The sequence below is a fragment of the Rana temporaria genome, chromosome 3, assembly GCF_905171775.1.
Source record: "Rana temporaria chromosome 3, aRanTem1.1, whole genome shotgun sequence".
NCBI lineage: Eukaryota > Metazoa > Chordata > Amphibia > Anura > Ranidae > Rana > Rana temporaria.
In genome coordinates, this window is record NC_053491.1 from 235,410,227 (window position 1) to 235,431,470 (window position 21,244).

Below are 21,244 nucleotides of genomic sequence, written 5' to 3' on the forward strand. Positions count from 1 at the left end.
GCCTGCATTTCTTCTGGTGGCGGGTTATCATCACAAATTGAAGAAGTCACGTATTGATGTTTTGATACATTTTCTCACTCATTCACTTGGTGGAATTTCATCATCTTATGGACTTCATTGATATATTTTTATTTAATATCTTGTCGATGCACTTTTTTGCTCATCATTAATGTTTTTCTGTTTATTTGAATGACATATTTGTTCGGAATCAGTATTTCAATGTCTTTCTCATGATTGGCATTGTATAAGCGCTACAAATTTATATACCCAAAAATTTGTCAAAAGTGTCTAATGTGTCCGCCATAAAGTCGAAGTCATGATTACTAGTAAAAAAATAAAAATTATGATAAAAATGCCATAAAACTATTCCCTATTTTGTAGACGTTATAACTTTTGCGCAAACCAATCAATATACGCTTATTGCTTTTTTTTTTTACCAAAAATATGTAGAAGAATACATATCGGCCTAAAGTGAGAAAAAAAATGCTTTTTAACCACTTAAGGACCGCCTCCTACACATTTACGTCGGCAGAATGGCACGACTGGGCACATGCACAAACAGGTACATCCTGTGCTAGTGCCCAGCTGTGGGTCGCGGGTGCGCGCCCACGACCCGGTCCGAAGCTCCGTGACTGGGACTGCGGGACCCCCGGACCCAATCGCTGCTGGAGTCCCGTGATTGGTCCCCGGAGCTGAAGAACGGGGAGAGCTGTGTGTAAACACAGCTTCTCCGTTCTTCACTGTGGCGGCATCATCGATCGTGTGATCCCTTTTATAGGGATACACAATCGATGACGTCACACCTACAGCCACACCCCCTACAGTTAGAAACACATATTAGGTCATACATAACCCATTCAGCGCCCCCTTGTGCTTAACTTCCAAACTGCAATTGTAATTTTAACAGTAAACAATGCATTTTAAATGCATTTTTTGTTATGAAAAGGACAATAGTCCCAAAAATGTGTCAAAATTGTCCGAAGTGTCCACCATAATGTCGCAGTCACGAAAAAAATCGCTGATTGCCGCCATTAGAAGTAAAAAAAAAAAAATTAATAAAAATGCAATAAAACTATCCCCTATTTTGTATATAAATTTTGTGCAAACCAACTGATAAACGCTTATTGCGATTTTTTTTACCAAAAATAGGTAGAAAAATATGTATTGGCCTAAACTGAGGAAAAAAAAATGTTATATATATATTTTTGGGGGATATTTATTATAGCAAAAAGTAGAAAATATTGAATTCTTTCCAAAATTGTCACTCTATTTTTGTTTATAGCGTAAAAAATAAAAACCGCAGAGGTGATCAAATACCACCAAAAGAAAGCTCTATTTGTGCGAAAAAAAGGACGCCAATTTTGTTTGAGAGCTACGTCGCACGACCGCGCAATTGTCTGTTAAAGCGACGCAGTGCCGAATCGCAAAACCTGAAGCTGCCTAAAGGTCCGGTTCTTAAGTGGTTAAAAAACAAATTTGAGATATTTATCATAGCAAAAAGCACAAAATATTTTTTTTTTTCAAAATTGTCGCTCTGTTACCACCAAAAGAAAGCTCCATATGTGGGGAAAAAAATTACGTAAATTTTGTTTGGGAGACGTGCAATTGTCAGTGCCGAATCGCAAAAAGTGGCCCGGTCATTTTGCAGCCAAAAAATTGTTTCAACAGTTTACATATAAAAAATTATGATTTGAAATGAGTGAACACAGTTGACTGATAATAAATGGCTTCAGCCAAACACTAACCATCAGTGAAAGTAAAGTTTTTGTGTTATCATTCATATTCTCTAAAAAATGGCCAAGAAATCGTAAATGTTGCCAGGGTATGTAAACTTATGAGCACAACTGTTTATATATATGTACCGCCCCCTTACTTTCAGTATGGGCACTACGCTAAAGTTAGTGGGGAATGGGAGAGTTACTTTGCTCCCATTTAAAATCTGCTAAAATTGGGACTTCTGTCACTCCAGAAACGTCCACTGGGTCAGTCTGTGCTCCAGGGATGCAATACCATCCCTGGCCAGCAGTTGGCACCAGAGGGGTTCTGGCAGAGCAACTTTCCCCAGCAGCTAATCAGAGAAGTTTCTCCCTCGCAAGGCATGCTGGGGAGGGGTATATCTGGGACAGGTGTCATGTGCTAAGTAAGTTTTGCGGGGTCCCGGTTCCAGGTGCGGCATCCACCTTCAGTGTGCACACATCCATGGACCCCGCCAGCGAGGCCCACCAGGCCAAAATTGTAGTCTGCATAAACCCTCATCCGGAGGTAAAGAAGGGACTCCAGTGACTTACTCGATTCCCGGTTCTATTGAGAGGATCCCAGGCTGGGCGCCGTTCGATTAGGGGGTCGGCTTGAGGAGAACCTGGAGGCAGGTTGTCCAACAGGGCTTGAGCGAACCAATCGGGGATCTGGTGACCGGAATGCTGACAGGTACGTCTTGCTGTCATCCGGTGACCTACGTTAAAACCTACTGGGAGGATTTGCTCCATTTATCTATCTAGCTCACCTAAAGTAATTGGCCTGTGACAGAGGCCCTAGAGCCAGGTCTGTGAGAGAGATCTGTTACTCCCAGAAAATCCTAAGTGACACTTTATTCGGCTGCCAGGCTTGTGAGATGGGTCTGTCCGGGGGCACTTTACCCACTCCGACTAGAGTGGCGACAAATAACAGTTTGGTACTCTATTGAGCAAGTACTGCTCAATTAATATCTAGGCCTGACACTGCAAGGTTACCCCTTTTCTTCATCAACCTGCTCTTCCCACTTATTGTTGATGTTGGCCGTGTTTGGCCTGGAATAAAGCATTGGAAAACTCTTTATTCACTGCCTGGACCTTATGGGTGCTTTGTTCTCCAACTGCACCCATACGTCACATTAAGGTAACTCAATATGTCGATCCCAATAACAAATCAGCGGCTCCTTCTGGGGTAGTGCTATATATATATATATATATATATATATATATATATATATATATATATATATATTTTTTTTTTTTTTTTTTTTAGTTGCATACAATTTATATTAGTCTAACGGAAACATGAATTTTATTGCATTTTTGCACCTGAGAGTTTACCTTGACTGGCCATGTGAACAGCTTCCATGGCCTCTCAAACTTTAAAGTACACTTGGGAAAATCAGTTATTATGACCCTGAATATTAACACGGTGGATAGGCAGATGCTGGAAATCTTGTTCCCAATAAAATGGCAGGACTCCCCTCTTACCTTCTTAGATATTAAATTACCCACTGACCCAAGAGATATTTACAAGCTGAACTTTGTTTCACTGCTACAATCTATTCAATTTGAACTTGAGACATGGAAGAATGTGCAGGTCACCTGCCTAGGCAGGAAAAACATTCTGAGCTCACGCTCTTTGGCTCCCCCATTCTTTTAGGGGACTCTCGAACTGGATCTCCACACTCTCTGCTGCAACCCTGTATACCTGGGATGGCCTAAACAAGAGACTTTACCTACCATGATTTTCCTTGGTTTGCCCCAGGAGGTTTTCTTTGGTTTGCCCCAGGGGAAGATTTAGCCTTTTTTAAGTCTTAGGGAGGGCCCCAAGAGACCCGCTATTTTCCCTTAATGAAGGCCACGAATTTGAAGTCCTTGGTGGACTTTCGTTGAGAATGTGGGACCATGCCATGGGACAATGGAGACACACCCAGCTTAGAAACTTTATAAAGACATTGGGAAATAGACTTAGATCTCACGACTTCCTTTCTAGGTTTAAGGCTATGTGCCTAGACAGAGACGACTCCACCCATCTACTTTCTAAGCCATATAAACTCCTATTAGAAAAGTTAACTGTTACAACTCCCTATTACATTGGGGAATTGAAGAAAGAACAGGGTAGAAACTTATTTGATAGCAGTATTGAGAAAATAATGTCATGAGCCCACACTACCTGTCAACTCTAAAACCCAGGAATATTGTTATAAATGTTTGTCTAGGTGGTCTAGGGTTCCTCATACATTGTCTTGTATATTCCCAACAGTGCCTAATCTTTGCTGAAGGGGCTGTGGACAGAAGGGCACCTTCCTACACCTGTGGTGGGATTGTCCCGCAATATGTACTTTTTGGGTAGAAATCTGTAATTTAATCAACAAGATGACTCAAAAACAGTTGGAAGATGACCCTCTACCAATGCTATTCCATGACACACAGAATTGTCTCACCTACTCAATGCTAGCAAAAGCCTTATTCCACTTCATCGGAAGTCCTCCTACTGTCAAAGAGTGGCTACAGAAGGTTTGGGAATCGGGATATTAGGGAAGCTGAGGAGTGAAGACATCAATGCACAAACACTTGTTTATGTTTTGTGTTTATAAAACACAAAGTTTTATAATAGTTGAACTCTAGAGCTGGATTTTATTTCTTCCAACTTGTGCAAGCAGTAATAGTAGAGACTTACATAGCTATGTTTCTGTTTCTTAAGTTTTATACCAAGGCATGTTGACTGGGATTAAACAGGATTAAGTTATGTTTGTTGTTTATGTTATATGGCTTTTTGTTTTTTGTTTTCCTTGCTTTTCTTTCTCATTTCTGTTCTCCACTTACCATATATACTCGTGTATAAGCCGAGTTTTTCAGCACATTTTTTTGTGCTGAAAATGCCCCCCTCGGCTTATACTCGAGTCAACTTTTTGCACCTGATGTCCCAGACTTTGGGGACCCGTTACCAGCCGCCCATAGGTCCCCTGGATCCCACACATATAGCCCCACTCCTCCTCTATAAGTGTTCAAAGTTTGCTGTCTGGAGGACCTACGGCCGGAGAGCACCGATTTTTCAAAGTCGGGCACTCCTTCTACATATTCCCATGTTAAACGTAAGTTTAGTCATGGACACAGTGAGGCATGGGCACAGTGAGGCACAGTGAGGCATGGACACAGTGAGGCATGGGCACAGTGAGGTATGAGCACAGTGAAGCATGGACACAGTGAGGCATGGGCACAGTGAGGCATGGGCACAGTGAGGCATGCACATGGACACAGTGAGGCAAAGTGAGGCACAGTGAGGCATGCAGATGGACACCCTAGGCTTATACTCAAGTCAATAAGTTTTCCCATTTTTTTGGGGTAAAATTAGTTGCCTCGGCTTATATTCAGGTCGGCTTATACTCGAGTATATACGGTAGTCCCCCCTCCTTCCCTATTTTTCCCTGCTGCCCCCCCTCGACCTTTCCCATCCTCCTCTATCAACCCCCTTCCCCTCCATACCTTATATTCTGGATGATGGATTACCCGCAGTTTTATGTCTTTGGTCGGATGGGTTATTCTACCATCCTGTACGTATCACCCAGAAAGTTAATATTGTCTATTTTCTAAAGTTCTTTGGGAATTTTTGTATTTGTGTCCTCTGTTTGCTATATATGCAAAAAAGAAAAAGAAAAAAGCCTGATATCATATGTGTTGCCTTACAACAGACCTTAAATCATTAGTCTTGATAATGTAACCAATACAGTGGACTTCTCTGGTAATAGAGGCAAGGTCGAGTTTCAGTCAAAAAAATAAGAAAATTAAAATCTCCTGGTGTACTGTAGCAGAGTATTTTCAAAGTCAGCTACTCCTAGTCACATATTAAATATTACACTATTTTTTTTAAATTAATTTTTATTAGACAATTATTTTAAAGAAGTTAAAAAAAACACTTTGTTTTTAACCTAATTATTTCTTGCGCCAAAGTACTGCAAAATAAGCTGCATATTTTTATGAAACAACTCTCATCTGTAAGTCTGCTCTGCAAATCCTCCCATGTGTAATTAGTGGCATGAAATATGAGATAAAAGATAAGCTAGATTGCAATTTATTGCATCAAAATATTCAGCAACATTCTATGTATGAAGGAGCATGGAGAATTTGTGTAATAGTGAAATCAGATTCTTCAGCATAATCCATCCTTGGTAATCCGAATATTCACCTTAGTCCTCCTGCGAAAAGCAACACCAAATTTTGAATTACACATAGCAGAGCATGGCATTTTTTAAGTTCTACCAGTTGCACATTAAAATTGTTGTTGCAATACAGCTAATGGACTTGACAAGGTTATCCTAACAAAAGACAGGTGGTGTTTTACTCATGGCCTGTGAAAACATGTTGCCATCATACGCAGAACATTTCATGAAAAGTTAAAAAGTAATCTCACACTTAGGCCCCGTACTCACGACCAAACATGTCTGCTGAAACTGGTCCGCAGGCCAGTTTCAGCAGACATGTTTGGTCGTGTGTGGGCGCGAGCGGGCCGAATTCCAGCAAACATTTGCCCGCCGGGCCTTTTCCCAGCGGACAAATATTCCTGGACTTGTTTTAAAACAGTCCGCTGGAATCCTGCCCGCTCGGACATGTACGGTCGTCAGTACAGACCTACCGTACATGTCCAGGCGCCCGCCGTCCCTCGCATGCGTCGAATGACTTCGACGCATGCGTGGAAGCATTTTAAAGGCGGGCCGCCCACGTCGCTGCGTCATTGTCGCGGCGACACTGCGTCATCGACGCGGCGACACCGCGGACACGCCCCGCGTATTGTTTACGCGCGGACTTCTGTACGATGGTGTGTACAACCATCGTACAGAAGCCCTCTGGCAGACATGTATGGTGAAAACGGTCCGACGGACCGCTTTCACCATACATGTTTGGTCGTGAGTACCCGGCCTCAGAGATATGATTCACAAAGTTTGTTTAGGGTGGTTAAAAATGAATGTCCTCAATTGCAGAATATAAAATATAACAATTAAAATTCATTGCATTGTTATTTATTTTTTTACTTTATAACTTCCTTATTAAATGTTTGCCTACAGTGTGGTTGGAAAACAACAGTGTAAAAAGGAAGAGTGTTGCTCCACCTTTTTTTGGGCTTGAACCTCTTCCCAAACACCTATCGTCCCAAATTCCCTTAAATTAGTGGAACTCCCACAGATAGTAATAATAATATTAATAAAAAAAAAAATGTAAAGTGTGATTAAACCCAGACTATGAAAAACTCTCATTACATGCTATATAGCAGTGTTCATACCCACAAAGCCACTAAAGCATTAATTTTGTGAACAGTGAAATATACCTGGTTGATCCTGCCTTCAGCTGTCTTCACCTATATTCTGTGTCCCCACTTCAGGCTGAGATTTGTAAGGTCAGCTGGTGTCCTCTACTGAGCATACTCAATTTAATTTCCCTTATTAGCTCTTCATTCATTTTTTTGTGCAGTCCATGTGACTATAGAGTTAGACATGTGGGCATATACACATAGTAAATGACACTCCCCTCCTCCTTAATGTCCTCCAATTGTTAAACACTATGGAGGGGGGAAAAGTATGCTGATTGATTACATTTACTAAGACATTCACAAACATACTTGGTTTTAATATGAATTGTTATTTAATATATCTAATGTAAGTGTTAGAACATGTAAAGTAAAAACAAATGCTTTGGGTGTAGATGCAATCTAAACAAAATAGAAGCTAGTGTCAATCATCTTTGACCCCCTCTACACCATATTACTGCAAACATTTATTGGGAGCTGTTTTTGATATTTATAATTTAATTTGAATTCCTCTTCTGAAATCTTTTAGTCATGTGACTGGCAAAGCACCAGTCAGTGCTAGCCAAACACAGACTCATATTGTAGAGAGCATACATCAGCAGAGTAATAGAAGCTCCTCCTAAAGATGTTTCCCTGCAGATGCCAAAGAACATGGAAAGATCATGTGACCACACAACAGCGCTGCAGCAATAAGTACTTTTAGAGAAAATAAAATACAGTGATATATATGATTTATGTGAATGAATTATGACAATTAACACTTTTCTGTTTAGTATCTCTATTAGTCCTATTAAACCTAAAACAAAAATGTAATATATTGCAGCTTACCAATCCTTAGATGTGGTAGGTGCATTTGTTTTATTGTTTTCCTTTTTTTTACCTAATGATCTGGACAGTAACATGCTTTCCGGGCATAATTTTTTTTTTTTTTTTTGCAAGCTAAAATGAATTACATTAAATAGTCCCTAAAACATATTAATAGCTTCCTGTAGCTGTCTAAACCACTGGCAACAAAAGTGAGTACACCCCTAAGTGAAAAAATGTCCAAATGGGGCCCAATTAGCCATTTTCCCTCCCGGGTGTCATGTGGCTCGTTAGTGTTGCAAGCTCTCAGGTTTGAATGGGGAGCCAATGTGTTAAATTTGGTGAGAGAGATGATGCGGCTCTAAAAACTGTTGATCCCTTGGCTTTGCTTCCGTCCCACTAAACCAAAAAGGTGCTGGCTATGCACAGGTGTATTGGATAGAAGAAGATCCCCTTGACTGCCGCACTCCTTAAAATGATGTCTTTATTGTACAAATGAAATCCAAAAAACAGCTATGAGTAAGTATCACATGATGTGAAACATGTCAGCCACCTTTTTCCTGTTGTTCACTTAATTTTGACTGCATCACTTTGGCTGTTTTTTGGATTTCATTTGTACAATAAAGACATTGGGCCAGATCCACAAAGAACGGTGGCGTATCTATTGATACGCCGCGTAAGTTCTACGATGCGCCGTCGTATCTTTGTTTTGTATCCACGAGATACGACTGAATGTGGGCTAGATTCGACTGACGTACGTCTTAGTACGCCGTCGGATCTTAGGTGCATATTTACGCTGGCCGCTAGGTGGTGCTTCCATTGATTTCCGCGTAGGGTATGCAAATTAGCTAGATACGCCGATTCTCAAACGTACGTCCGCCCGGCGCATTTTTTTACGTTGTTTACGTAAGGCTTTTTTCGGCGTAACGTTACCCCTCCTCTATGAGGTGTACGCAATGTTAGGTATGGACGTCGGGACAGCGTCAAATTTTCCGTTGTTTACGTCGTTTGCGTAAATCGTTCGCGAATAGGGCTTTGCGTAAGTTACATTCACGTCGAAAGCATTGACTATTTGCGACGTGATTTCGCGCATGCGCACTGGGATACGTCCCCCTTCTAGGACAAATCTTCCCCACTCAGAAAAATAACCACTCCTAGCACACATTCCAAATTCCCCCTTCAAGCATAAGTTCCCCTCCACCCAACCCCCCCTTCTAGCACAGACCCCCCAAGTCTTTCCTCCTAGCACAACCCATCCAAGGTACCCTTCCCTAACCTGAGCAGTCCTTGGAGGAGATAGGGGGCAGTAATCAAGCCCATCCCTATTGTGGAGTATGGGAGCTGAATGATTTTCTCTTCATGGTCCAGCACTTAGGAGATTTTGGGTACTCAATATGCACTGTTAACTTGCTGATCATGACAGGGAAGGTACAATCTGACATTTCTATGCTGCATACTATCCATCATTTATCTCAACTGAATACTTTTTTTTACTCTCTACATATTTGTGCCTTTTTCAACCTTTCACTTTGCTTCTGTTAGCCAGCAGTGACTACAATGCAATTAGAATAAAAAATTAAAAAGTTATTTAGAAAACGAAATCTGTAAACACTATACTTACTGCCTTTCAGCACAGAGCATGCATTCATTGTCATATGTTCTCTTATCACTGCCACATACAGGGTTATAAATTCTTGGGCATCTCAGGGATGCATTCACATCACATACAGGCTGTAAAAAACAATTATTATTTTTATTATACAATATGTATATAGCGCCAACAGTTTGTGCAGCGCTTTACAACATGAGGGCAGACAGTACGGTTACAATACAATTCAATACAGGAGGAATCAGAGGGCCCTGCTTGTTAGAGCTTACAATCTAGAAGACACATAGGTGTGTGCACAGGGTATGCTGTCTGCCTGGACACACCCTAATGATCCCATTTGCATTGGCAATATTGCTATGTGTGCCAGCGGGGAGATGGGAAAGATTCCCCACTGAGCAATTATGCCTAAAGGAGAAGTTTGGAAGCATGTCTCTCTCACTCTGAATCTGCAGGCAGGGAGATCACCGGCAAGAATGTATGCGTATATATATATATATATATATATATATATATATATATATATATATATATATATATATAGAGAGAGAGAGAGATATCTATCTATCTATCTATCTATCTATCTATCTATCTATCTATCTATCTAGATAGTAGTTTGCCTTCATACACACACTATATATATATATAGTGTGTGTGTGTGTGTATGAAGGCAAACTACTTTAGATGTTAAATAGCACAAACATGTATACTGTACATATAACTTCTAATTCCAAAGCCAAAATGTAACAGACACCTGCTAATATTTGGAAAATCATTAATTTTTAAAATGTTATTATAGTTTTTGTGAAAGAAGTGAGAAAATGTTAAAACATTTTTTTTTTTTTTAAGTCTGGGTCTTTATTGTCACTAGAATAAGAAATGTGCAGAATTTCCCAAGCAGCAATAAAAAAAAACAGAGGCAGGCCATTGTCGTTATGAACCTATTTTCTTTACTTTAAACACAGGTTGAAGGACAGAAAGTAGCTTGATTCTCCCATCACACCGAATCCCTCCAAGGAAACTACTGTACTGTATTCTGACAGTGGGAGGTTTCCCCGCCATCAGAATACAATGATCGCTGCCTGCGGCTATAGCCACTGGCAGTGATCGAATGAAAAAGCCTATAAAGCTTTTTCGTTCAATCACTGCCACCTTAAAAAAGGGGGTGACAGTCACTCTAGATCGGGGAGTGTGTTAGGACTGCATAACACTGTGCTGGGATTAAAAAACACATTTCTTACCACCTCACAATAGGGGGAGGTGTTTTGTAATTCCCAGAAATAGCATGGAAAAATGCTAACTGAAAACTTCCTGTGCTCTCTATCAATGGACTGTAATCAGCTTACATGATTTCTGACTGGATGAGCAGCTAGTTTTTTGACTTGTTGAACAGATATAATACAATTATTTCATTGGTATATACCAGATGTATCACTAAACTACCTGTAGTGGAACAAAATGGTAGATATACACTGCTAGTGGTGTAACATTCAAAGTTAGATTAAATAATGCAAACAGGGTCAGAGAAAAAATAAAACATAATAGTGAAAAACTGATTAAAAAAGCTGCACAAACATGGACTTCCCACAGTAATGCCTCTATGATTGAATGATGGTAGCATGTGGCTGCACATCATAGTCCCTATTCTATATCATCAAATAGTCAAGCTGAGCATCGGTACTTCAGAAAAACAATACAGATTACAGTAACATGCCTTTATACCCCCCACAGTGAGGACCAGGACTGCTTTGGTAATACAGGCAAACAGCTGGAGGACTCCCAGGCAAGAGGGGACCAATCCCACTGGAATCAGAGTACTCTAATAGCAGTTAGAGAGGTGCTTCTCATGGTAGCTTTTTGGGGGAAACTATGTGTTATAAGGCTTTGGCCTGGCTGCTTGCATGTTGGTTCTGACAGTGAAGGGCCTCTCACCTGGCTGAGGCAGATCACTTGCCTAGTTGCCTCTGCCTCATCAGGTGTGGCATCTCTGAACTGCTAAAGGAGAGGAGCAGAAAAATGTATATCCCCTAGGCATGGTGAGTGAATGCACCATTAATGTGAACCAGCATGGGAAATTCCTACGTTCACTTTAACCCCTTGTCTACCAAAGTACATTTATTTATTAAGTACATTATTTATAACACTGGTATTCAAGGGGTATTATTAAACACTAAGTATAGTGTGAAACACGTCAGCTGAGCTGTCCTGGTTGCTGTGGCTTGTAGTGCTTGTTCCTGATTTTACCAATAAAGGCTACGTTTGTTTGGAGTGCGGCTGTCCAGAAAATGTATTTTCCAGGCTGCTATATGCATTTCCTGCACCCATGGTTCCTGAGAGGAGGATAATCATTAATCAGCATAGTCGTCCAGTACTGGTAGGGCGTCAAAAGACATCCTCCCAGAATCTGGCCTCCTGCGACGCACATCGGGCACGGTCTGTGACTGCTGTGTCCTTATGGTACAGCTGTTCACAGATCAAGGTACAGGACCAACCACAGCGGCCCATTACCATGTGATCAGCTGTGTCCAATCATAGATGATCACATGTAAACAGTCTTGCCGGTTATCGGCAACCCTTTCCTCCCACTCTGTGTCAACCTGTGAGAATATCATTTACATTAATAGTATTGGAGCACTGATCATCAGTTCCTTGCTTATCGGTGCAGCCCCATCGATGCCCATCAGTGCAGTCTATAATTACCAATCGGTGCAGCCTATCAGTGCCCATCAGTGCTATCTATCAGTGTTGATCAATGCCTACTCAAGTGTGCCCATCAGTGCTGCCTATCAATGTAGCCTCATAGTTACATAGTTACATAGTTACATAGTTACATAGTTAGTCAGGTTGAAAAAAGACACAAGTCCATCCAGTTCAACCACAAAAAACAAAATAAAAAAACACAGTAAAATCCTATACACCCAACTCCATACCCACAGTTGATCCAGAGGAAGGCAAAAAACCCCAGCGGAGCATGATCCAATTTGCTACAGCAGGGGAAAAAATTCCTTCCTGATCCCCCGAGAGGCAATCTGATTTACCCTGGATCAACTATACCTACAAATCTTAGTACTCAGTTCTATTCTGTACATTTAGGAAAGAATCCAGACCTTTCTTAAAGCAATCTACTGAGCTGGCCAGAACCACCTCTGGAGGGAGTCTGTTCCACATTTTCACAGCTCTTACTGTGAAAAAACCTTTCCGTATTTGGAGGTGAAATCTCTTTTCCTCTAGACGTAAAGAGTGCCCCCTTGTCCTCAGTGATGACCGTAAAGTGAATAACTCAACACCAAGTTCACTGTATGGACCTCTTATATATTTGTACATGTTGATCATATCCCCCCTTATTCTCCTCTTCTCAAGAGTGAATAAATTTAGTTCCTCTAATCTTTCCTCATAGCTGAGCTCCTCCATGCCTCTTATCAGTTTGGTTGCTCTTCTCTGCACTTCTTCTCTGCATCAGTACCTTCTCATTGGTGCCCATCAGTGTCACCTCATCGGTGCCCATCAGTGCAGCCTATCAGTGCATCCTCAACAGCGCATACCAGTGAAGAAGAAAGATTACTTATTTGCAAAAAGGAAGAATGGATTTAAAAAAATGTGTGGTCTTCTTTAGTTTGTTTAGCAAAATAATAAATACAATAAAACAGTTATAATTAAATAACAGGAGAAATGCTCTATTTGTGTGAAAAAAATCTATTTGGGTACAGTTTTGTATGACCATGCATCTGTCATTCAAGCCCTGTACACACAACCGGGATTCCCGGCGGTATAAAGTCCGCCGGGAACCCTGACGGGAAAACCAAGAACCTGCTCGGTAAGTTTCCCCATGTACAAATGGCTGGGTTTCCCATCTGGAAAACTGTGGGGAGAGCTTTGGCCAGGAATCCCGGGCGTGTGTATGCTCCCTCGCCGTGTTTATCCATAGGAAAACTTCCAAGTTTAAAACCACCGTAAATGACAGCGGAAAAATAGAGAGCAGGTTCCCAGCAGTTTTCTTATCGGGAAAACTGTGAGGAAGCATACACACGGCCAGTTTTCCCGGCCAAAAGCTCTCCTGCCTTTTTCCTGGCAGGAAAACCGGCCATGTGTATGAGGCTTGAAAGCTGGAAATTGATCTGGTCAGGAAAGAGGTCAGTACTGAAGTTTTAATGAACGCAGAAGCACCTAGCTCTGAGCATTTGTGAGTTCAGAGCTGTCAAAATCCTGGGTAAAATTCAGGCAATTATATATTTGTTTGGGGTTTTAAGTAGTTTTCTAACTAAGTAAGAAAAGATTTAAACGTGTGTGTGAAAAAGAAAAACATTTTCCTAGTAGAAAAGCTCATAAACTCATAAGAACTACAATACTCAAAGAGTGCTACTGATAAGAAATAATGAACTAAATTGTATCTATCTTACATATTAATTTTTAATTTACGGTATCATTTAGAAAAAACAAATGACTTTACAGCACCGCAATCGAAAAAAAAAAAAAAAAAAAAAGCTCAGAGGCTATACATTTTTCTCTTTAATGCAATAGTGTTTATGTTACCTCTCTTCCTTCACCAGAAGCAGGTTCAGAGTTCACATGACCTGAAAATAAAAAAAGAATAATGTTAATATCTCCATTTTAAATTATGATTATGAAAATTACCATGAAATTAAGGGGGTCTTAAGTGATTTGTAAAGTGGACCTTGTATTACATGCAAGGTCCACTTTTAAAATGTGACCCCCTTCTCCCTTGCTAAATCAGTAAATAAAATATAGAAAAAAACACCTATTGGGAAAAAAAGTTAGATAATATACTCACTTTCCCCTGGATTCTGTAGGGGGGGGGGTATACTTATCTTGCAAATATGATCCTGGAGAATGCTTAGTATTCCAAATCTTGAGAGAAGATGTGGCTGCACAGTGCTGCATTGTCTTCTCAGTGAGATTTGGGCTGGTTAACATTCTCCAAGAATTTGACAAAAGGAGGGTGTTGTCTCCTTCTCCTAGGTGCCATGGACAAGATCAGGGTGAAAGGTAGTTGTCTTATTAAACTTTTCTTCCCCCAGATTTTTTTTATGAGTTAAATGTAGCATTTTTTATGTGTAAGGTCTACATTAAGGGTGCAATTGTCTTTTAATAGCCCCAGAGAGTTACAGATGTTGTTTGGATGCTGATACTCTTTTTCTTTTTCTTTTTCCTTTTTTTCCCCCTCGCTATCTTTTTTCTTTCTGTGTAAAAAATTTAAAAAACTGATACAATGTACTAAAAAATGGGAAAAGAAAAACAAAGCTATGAATCTGAAATCCAGTCAAATATAAAGAAACCAGCTAATACAGTCATGAAGTTTAAGCACAATTGGTTGAAATAGCTTGAATGTATCTGAGTATCTTTAAAGTGTAACTAAAGTAAAAAAAAAAAAAAAAAATGAAATATATGATTCAAGTTTTCAATTCTCATTTGATTGATCTTTTAAGGAAAATCTATGTACATTTAATCCCCATAAATACCTTAGATTTGTTTCAAGAGATCCCAGTCTACATTAATTTCCTTATTCCTATGTCTATAATTTGTTCTGCTTTTTCAATACCTTCATTTATAGCCACATGTTAAGGTGCAATGTGAGCAGAGCATTTAAAGAGGTTCTTCATTCCGTTTAACAAATAAATAAAAGTTAGCAGCTACAAATACTGTAGGATGGATCCCTGGACACTTACCATTCCAGAGATCCAGCGCCATTCTCAGCTGGGCCAGTTCTTTGGCGGTCAAAGTCCCCAGCACCATCATGTTAACTGTGAATGGTCCTGCAGCTTTCTGGGACCTGTGATGTGTCCCAGAAGGTTGCAGGTGGTGGGGGCAAAACTTCTATGGAAATCTCCTAGGCGAACATGTTCCTCGCTGCTGGCCATGGGATTGTGCAGATTTAAGCCGAGCTACGCTACTTAGTTGCTTGATTGCTGTTCAAGAAACAAGCCTAATAGAATGTAATCAAACTAATGAGCAGACTGCATAGCTAAAGTCTACACCACCCAGTGTCCTGCTCCTACTGAAACATACACATTTGAAGGGTGTCCAGGGATATATTCTTTCACTTTTTCAATCAGCAGGAATCTGATGTATCACCCCTTCTGCTGACTGTTATGATTAGAAGAAAATGCTACAAAATCAGCAGTTTCAACTACAGGGACAGACCAAAAAGATGCACACATTTTCAAAGTAAGAAATATTTCAACAACACTAAAACAGCATTTTGAGTCAATCAATAATGCTCCTTTTTTAATACTTAATGTAATGAATTTGACTTTTTCAGGGTGGGAGAGGGAAAGCCAGTACTAGGAACCAATCAGGATCTGCTACTAGAAGTTGCACTTACAATAAAGATTTAGGACATAAGGTTGGCAATAGGGAAAGGAGTCATACCTGAGTTGCACAAGTTGATGACAGGGAGCCTTGAACTACATTTTGCCAGGTTTAAATTCTGAGTCTTTTGCAGTGAATGAGTGCAAGGCAATATCATTTAACATACATGGTTTTGTTGGAGACTTCAGTGCAGCTTTAAATCTTTTCTAAAACATTATCTCTATTTAACCTGCTTTATCACCTTGATCTGAGTTAGCATTAATAATAAGCAGCAAACCTCTGAGATAGTTGCATTGCATATTTAGTCACATTTAACATTGTAAATAATGATAAATGACATTTGACATAGCACACTACAGTAAAAGGAAAACATGGCTCACCGAATATAAGACAAAGAAAAACTATCGCCAAGATGGAGAGGAAAGCAAAAAACTTCATTTTTGCTGTAGGCTTTCTTGATTAAAATGTTAGGTATGACTCAGTTGTGCTTCTGTGACAGTTTTCCACAAGTGTGCATCATTATATAGCTCTTCATATCTGTAGTCTTGTTGTTCCAGTTAATCAATAACTGAGAGAAAACTACGTAATTATTAGCAAAGTGTAAGCATGCTGGAATGCAAAGCCGGATGCAAAACAAAAAACAAATATGTGATAACTGATGTCATGTATTATGAGGCAGCCCTACCACCTGGCAAATTGCGGGTTGACCCCATCTCCCCTTGGCTTTATCCACTTGAGCTAAAGAAAATTTTTGCTATTTCCTATTTGGCACTGCGCTACTTTTGTTTTAAATTATGAAAAAAAACGAAATTTATTACTTTTTGCTATAAAACGTATGCAATTAAAAAAAAATTCTTCATACATTTTGTCAGTGGTAAAAAAAAAAAAATCCAATAGGTGTATATTGGTTGGTTTGCATGAAAGTTATAGCGCCTACCGACTATGTAAAATTTTTAATTTTAATATATATATTTTTTTTTCAAAGTGATTTTTATTAAGAGTAAGTACAGAACAAAAGAAAAAGGATTACCAATTACAGGAATATGAGTAAACCATATCCAGTCGAGGTGTTGACAAAAAGGCAATCAACGGTCATAAGACTTAAATCAGAACAGGTAGAAAAACCTGGATGTATAGCAACTCAGCGCCCTGAGATTACATTTTATACGAAACATAAAAGGCAATCCAAGAACATAACCAAAAAAACAAAACAAAAAATAAACAAAACCATAATAAAACAATAAATCTAAGGTCAGTCAGTCTTGAAGTCTATACAAGAACCAAGGGTTCCATTTAGCATCAAAAACGGGGATAGAGTCACGTAAAGGTATGAAATATTGTTTCTAATAGCATCATTTGATCCACACGTGTAATTACCTGAGCGAAGGAGACCAACGTTTTTTTCCCAATGCAATGCAATAGACCACTGCATGGCAATACAGATAGAATGAAAAAAATAGGGGTGCAATCAGCGCAAAAATATAAACTATTGATAAGGTTAAAGCAAGTGCTAAAATAAAGTGAAAAACCATAAAGATTTAATTCACCAGTAATGCTGGCTGAACACTAAAACTGGATATTCACAAAAATCCAAAAGTGACAAAAATACAAAGGAAAGCAGTGCAGCACAAAACCAATAAGAACAGATTCAATTGAATATATATTATGTGAAATAAGTATAAATATAAATCAATAAAGTATAAAATTAAGTGAAGTAGAAAATCCAGATAATCAAGTCTTGGAATTCTTCACCAGGTGATGATGACAAAGCCAAACTTAAAGTGATCCCTCCACCAGTAAGAATGGGTACTCTCACCTCCACACATGGACCACTGTTTTACCAGATGGTCAAATAGGCAGATATCTCAGTTTAGGAGACCAGGAAGCAGATTAGCAATTCAAATCCTCATAGGTCAGCAGTATCACACGGACCCGTACATGAAAAAGGAATCACAAACTAAGTGCTCTCCGCTGGACTCAAACATTTATTAAAAGTATTAAAAGCACAGGCTACTCACATTTAGCCACTGTAAAAACGGCAATAAGGAATGCAGGGAAATGCAGGGGAAAACTTGATTCCAGAGGAGCCTGAATACACGTCGCTCGCTGCCGTCCTCTGGAATCAAGTTTTCCCCTGCATTTCCCTGCATTCCTTATTGGCGTTTTTACAGTGGCTAAGGCTGCTTTCACATTGGGCAGTGGAGGTGCGGTGACTGTATAGCCGCGCTATTTGTAGCGCCGCCATACCGTCATATTTACCGCCATATTCGGGCGCTAGCGGTGCGGTTTTAACCCCCGCTGCGGGCGAAAAAGGGTTTCCCATTGATTTCAATGGGAAGGCGCGGTATAGGAGCGGTAAAGAGATATGAGATATGAGATATCTGCCTATTTGACCATCTGGTAAAACAGTGGTCCATGTGTGGAGGTGAGAGTACCCATTCTTACTGGAGGATGGATCACTTTAAGTTTGGCTTTGTCATCATCACCTGGTGAAGAATTCCAAGATTTGATTATCTGGATTTTCTACTTAATATTTGGACTTTATCACTTAATGTTATACTTTATTGATTTATATTTATACTTATTTCACATAATATATATTCAATTGAATATGTTCTTATTGGTTTTGCGCTGCACCGCTTTCCTTTGTATTTTAATACAGATAGAATGTATCAGTCTCATAATGGGTTTGGGGGTACCTGGCAGGGTTTGAAAAAGAAGACAGTGTTTGAATGTCAGAGAAACAGGTTCCCCAGCTAATTTGTCTATCATCCCCAGGACTGCCCTCCAGGTAGGCTGTAGTTTTTCACAATGCCAGAATAAATGGAGGAACGAACCCTGGTGAGGGCAACCCCTAAAACAGGAAGAGGAAGTCTGTGGGTAGATTTTACTCAAGCGGAGGGGAGTGTAAAACCACCTGGTCAACAGTTTAATGGCGGTTTCCTTAACCGTCAAAGACTTAGTACTCTTACGCATGTTCTGCCAACATTTCTCCCAATCAAACTCATCCTCTCCTAAGTTAAGCTCATGTTCCCATTGGGTTCTATATTTCAATGTGGGCACCTCACCAACAGATTTCATTAATCTATAGACCCCCGAGATGAGGCCCTTTTGTCTGGGGGGGACGAGAGAGCAGCTTTCCTCTCCTGAACCGTACCAGGCCACATGCCCTCAACATTGGGAGGATGTTTTGGGGGCCTGTGACCTCTCAAAGCACCATGTCCCCATGTTGATGGGGACAAGGGCCTCATCCCCACAACCCTTGCCCAGTGGTTGTGGGGGTCTGTGGGCAGAGGGCTTATCGGAATCTGGAAGACCCCTTTAACAAATACCGCGTACTAATTCGTGCATATTCTATGTACTATATATATATATATATATATATATATATATATATATATATATATATCTGTGTCTTATAAATAGTTTTTCCCCCTTTGTATTCAGCACACGTAACAAAGGCTTTTGCAGGTCAGTCTATCTTGCTTTGTAGCCGTTGTTGGCCATTGTTGTATACACTACAGCGCTTTATTAGGCTATTTACTTTCTTTCCCCTGCAGTGGCTTCCCACCGTGCTTTGGCTGGCCTGCTCTCCCGGTTTACCATTTGGTGACACTATATAAGATTTATACCCCAAGCCATTAGAATTTAATTGGTTCGGTACCATTCAAGCTTTCTTTTCTATTTGTAGGCTTAATCAGTCTATAGAGACTGGGTTAGTTTATTACTATCTCTATTGTCAGTTCTTCAGTCTGTTAAATTATTAAATTATTGAATTTAAGCTGATTCACTTCGCCTATGATACATTATGGTCTTTTTTCAGCTACCTTCCATCTAGCAAATATATCACCCTGTCTGATGCATCTGACTGACCCCTTGCTGATGGCTGCTTATACGCTTATACGCTTTTATGCATGTTTTATCTTTCATTGCTCTATTTCCCTGCTGCTTTCTACCCATGTGATCCAAATATTGAATATATGTTCAGTGAGTATCTTTACTATTATTGACAGGATTTCATTGTATCTTTATATCAAGATTGTCTACTGTTATGGCTACCTATTACAAGGTTTTATCTAATAACCTCTCTACTACCTAATGAAGTTTTAATTCTACTTAACTCTACATAATTTTCACTACAATATTTTTCATGCCCCCTTAATGCTCAGTTATGGCTCCTCTGTTGCTAAGTTGTGTTTTGGTTGTCACCTTTGGTGGTCCCACTATTCCCCATAGTAGGGGTAATTTGCTCCATGTTGCATTTTTCCGCGTACTTATTAGTGCATATTCTATTTACTATATATATATATATCTTTGTCTTATAATTTGTTTTTTCCCCCTTTCTATTCAGCACACTTAACGAAGGCTTTTGAATAAGCGTGGCGACACGTGAAACATGTCAAGCTTACCCAGTCCCCGTTCCAATTTATACTAAGTATAAGTGGTTAACCTACCCTCCAAGGTTATCCATATATGTTTGTATTCTGTCTTGGAAGTTTGTTTAATATGGCTTATTCCACTAACTGTACTCATGCTGTTTTGGTTTTGGAATGGTGTCTAAGTATGATGATATATTACGTTTTCTGGGAATTGTATTTTTACATGAATTATACTAATACATTTTTATATTTTTTGATAAAATATGGTTCATTACTGTGCCTACAAAGTCCATGAATAGCCCTTTGTATTCTTTTTTCTTTAAAACAGTAGTGAATTCGGGCTTCCCTTTCAAATAAGTAAAATAATAAACACAACCAAAAACAAACACTAATAGTGAAAGAACAAGGGGTTAATGGCAAATATGGGCAGGACAACACCCGCTAATTAACCATGGTGGTGTTTAAATTAGGTAAATAATAATGGGACAGAGAAAACTCTGATATGGTGCTGCTATTTGTGAAAACTGTTGAATTAAGCAGAAATAGACAAGAATAATAAGGACAAAAGTAGCTCAACCCCCAATGTGAAAAGAAACAGTGTATCTCTTACACCGAATGATGTAGGAGACAAACAAATATGTAAAGTCCACTGATTGTGAAAAAAGAACACTCGATCACTTATTCAAAGGATCGCTGGTGATTCCAACAACAATAATAAACTGTGCAAAGTGGCAAAAATACATAAATAAATAAACAGTGCATAGGTCAGCTATGACAAGCTGTCAAGATGTTTTAAAAAAACATATAGTCCACTGATAGTGAATGAGAGCGCTGAGTGACCCCTCAGAGAAGCGGCTAAATCCTCCACACTTAGTACGGTTTCAATATGCAGAAAGAGGGATATAATAATCCGGGCTGTGCGGCCCCTTACCAGAACGGATGGATCTCTATGACAAGAGATCATATGGGCATACGGTAAAGATTTCTTTGTACCGGAGGGGTGCAGGTAACAGGAGATCCGTCTTCATCGATTCCAACAGACACTCCCACTCTGTTCCGCTCAGCTTGCTTGCAGCTCTCCCGGAGGTATCGT

At 39.7% G+C, this 21,244-nt stretch overlaps 1 protein-coding gene across 1 annotated transcript; it reads right to left on the reverse strand.

The window, feature by feature from the left end:
• Positions 1-5,789: 5,789 nt before the first annotated feature.
• On the reverse strand, positions 5,790-16,292 carry LOC120932232 (serine protease inhibitor Kazal-type 1-like). Its single transcript, XM_040344478.1, has 4 exons — positions 16,153-16,292; positions 13,976-14,016; positions 9,461-9,570; positions 5,790-5,929 (listed from the first exon to the last, which is right to left on the reverse strand). The coding sequence occupies exons 1-4, from the start codon at positions 16,208-16,210 to the stop codon at positions 5,884-5,886; spliced, it is 255 nt and encodes an 84-aa protein (XP_040200412.1). The 5' UTR covers positions 16,211-16,292; the 3' UTR covers positions 5,790-5,883.
• Between the last annotated feature and the right edge of the window lie 4,952 nt (positions 16,293-21,244).

Excerpts from the sequence above, each read along its gene's own strand:
- LOC120932232 (XM_040344478.1), bottom strand. The coding sequence starts at position 16,210 with ATGAAGTTTTTTGCTTTCCTCTCCATCTTGGCGATAGTTTTTCTTTGT. Across the intron at positions 9,571-13,975 it reads CTTCTGGTGAAGGAAGAGAG|CCTGTATGTGATGTGAATGC; the intron begins GTAACATAAACA and ends TGTTTTTTACAG. Across the intron at positions 5,930-9,460 it reads ATGCTCTGTGCTGAAAGGCA|GAGGACTAAGGTGAATATTC; the intron begins GTAAGTATAGTG and ends TGCTTTTCGCAG.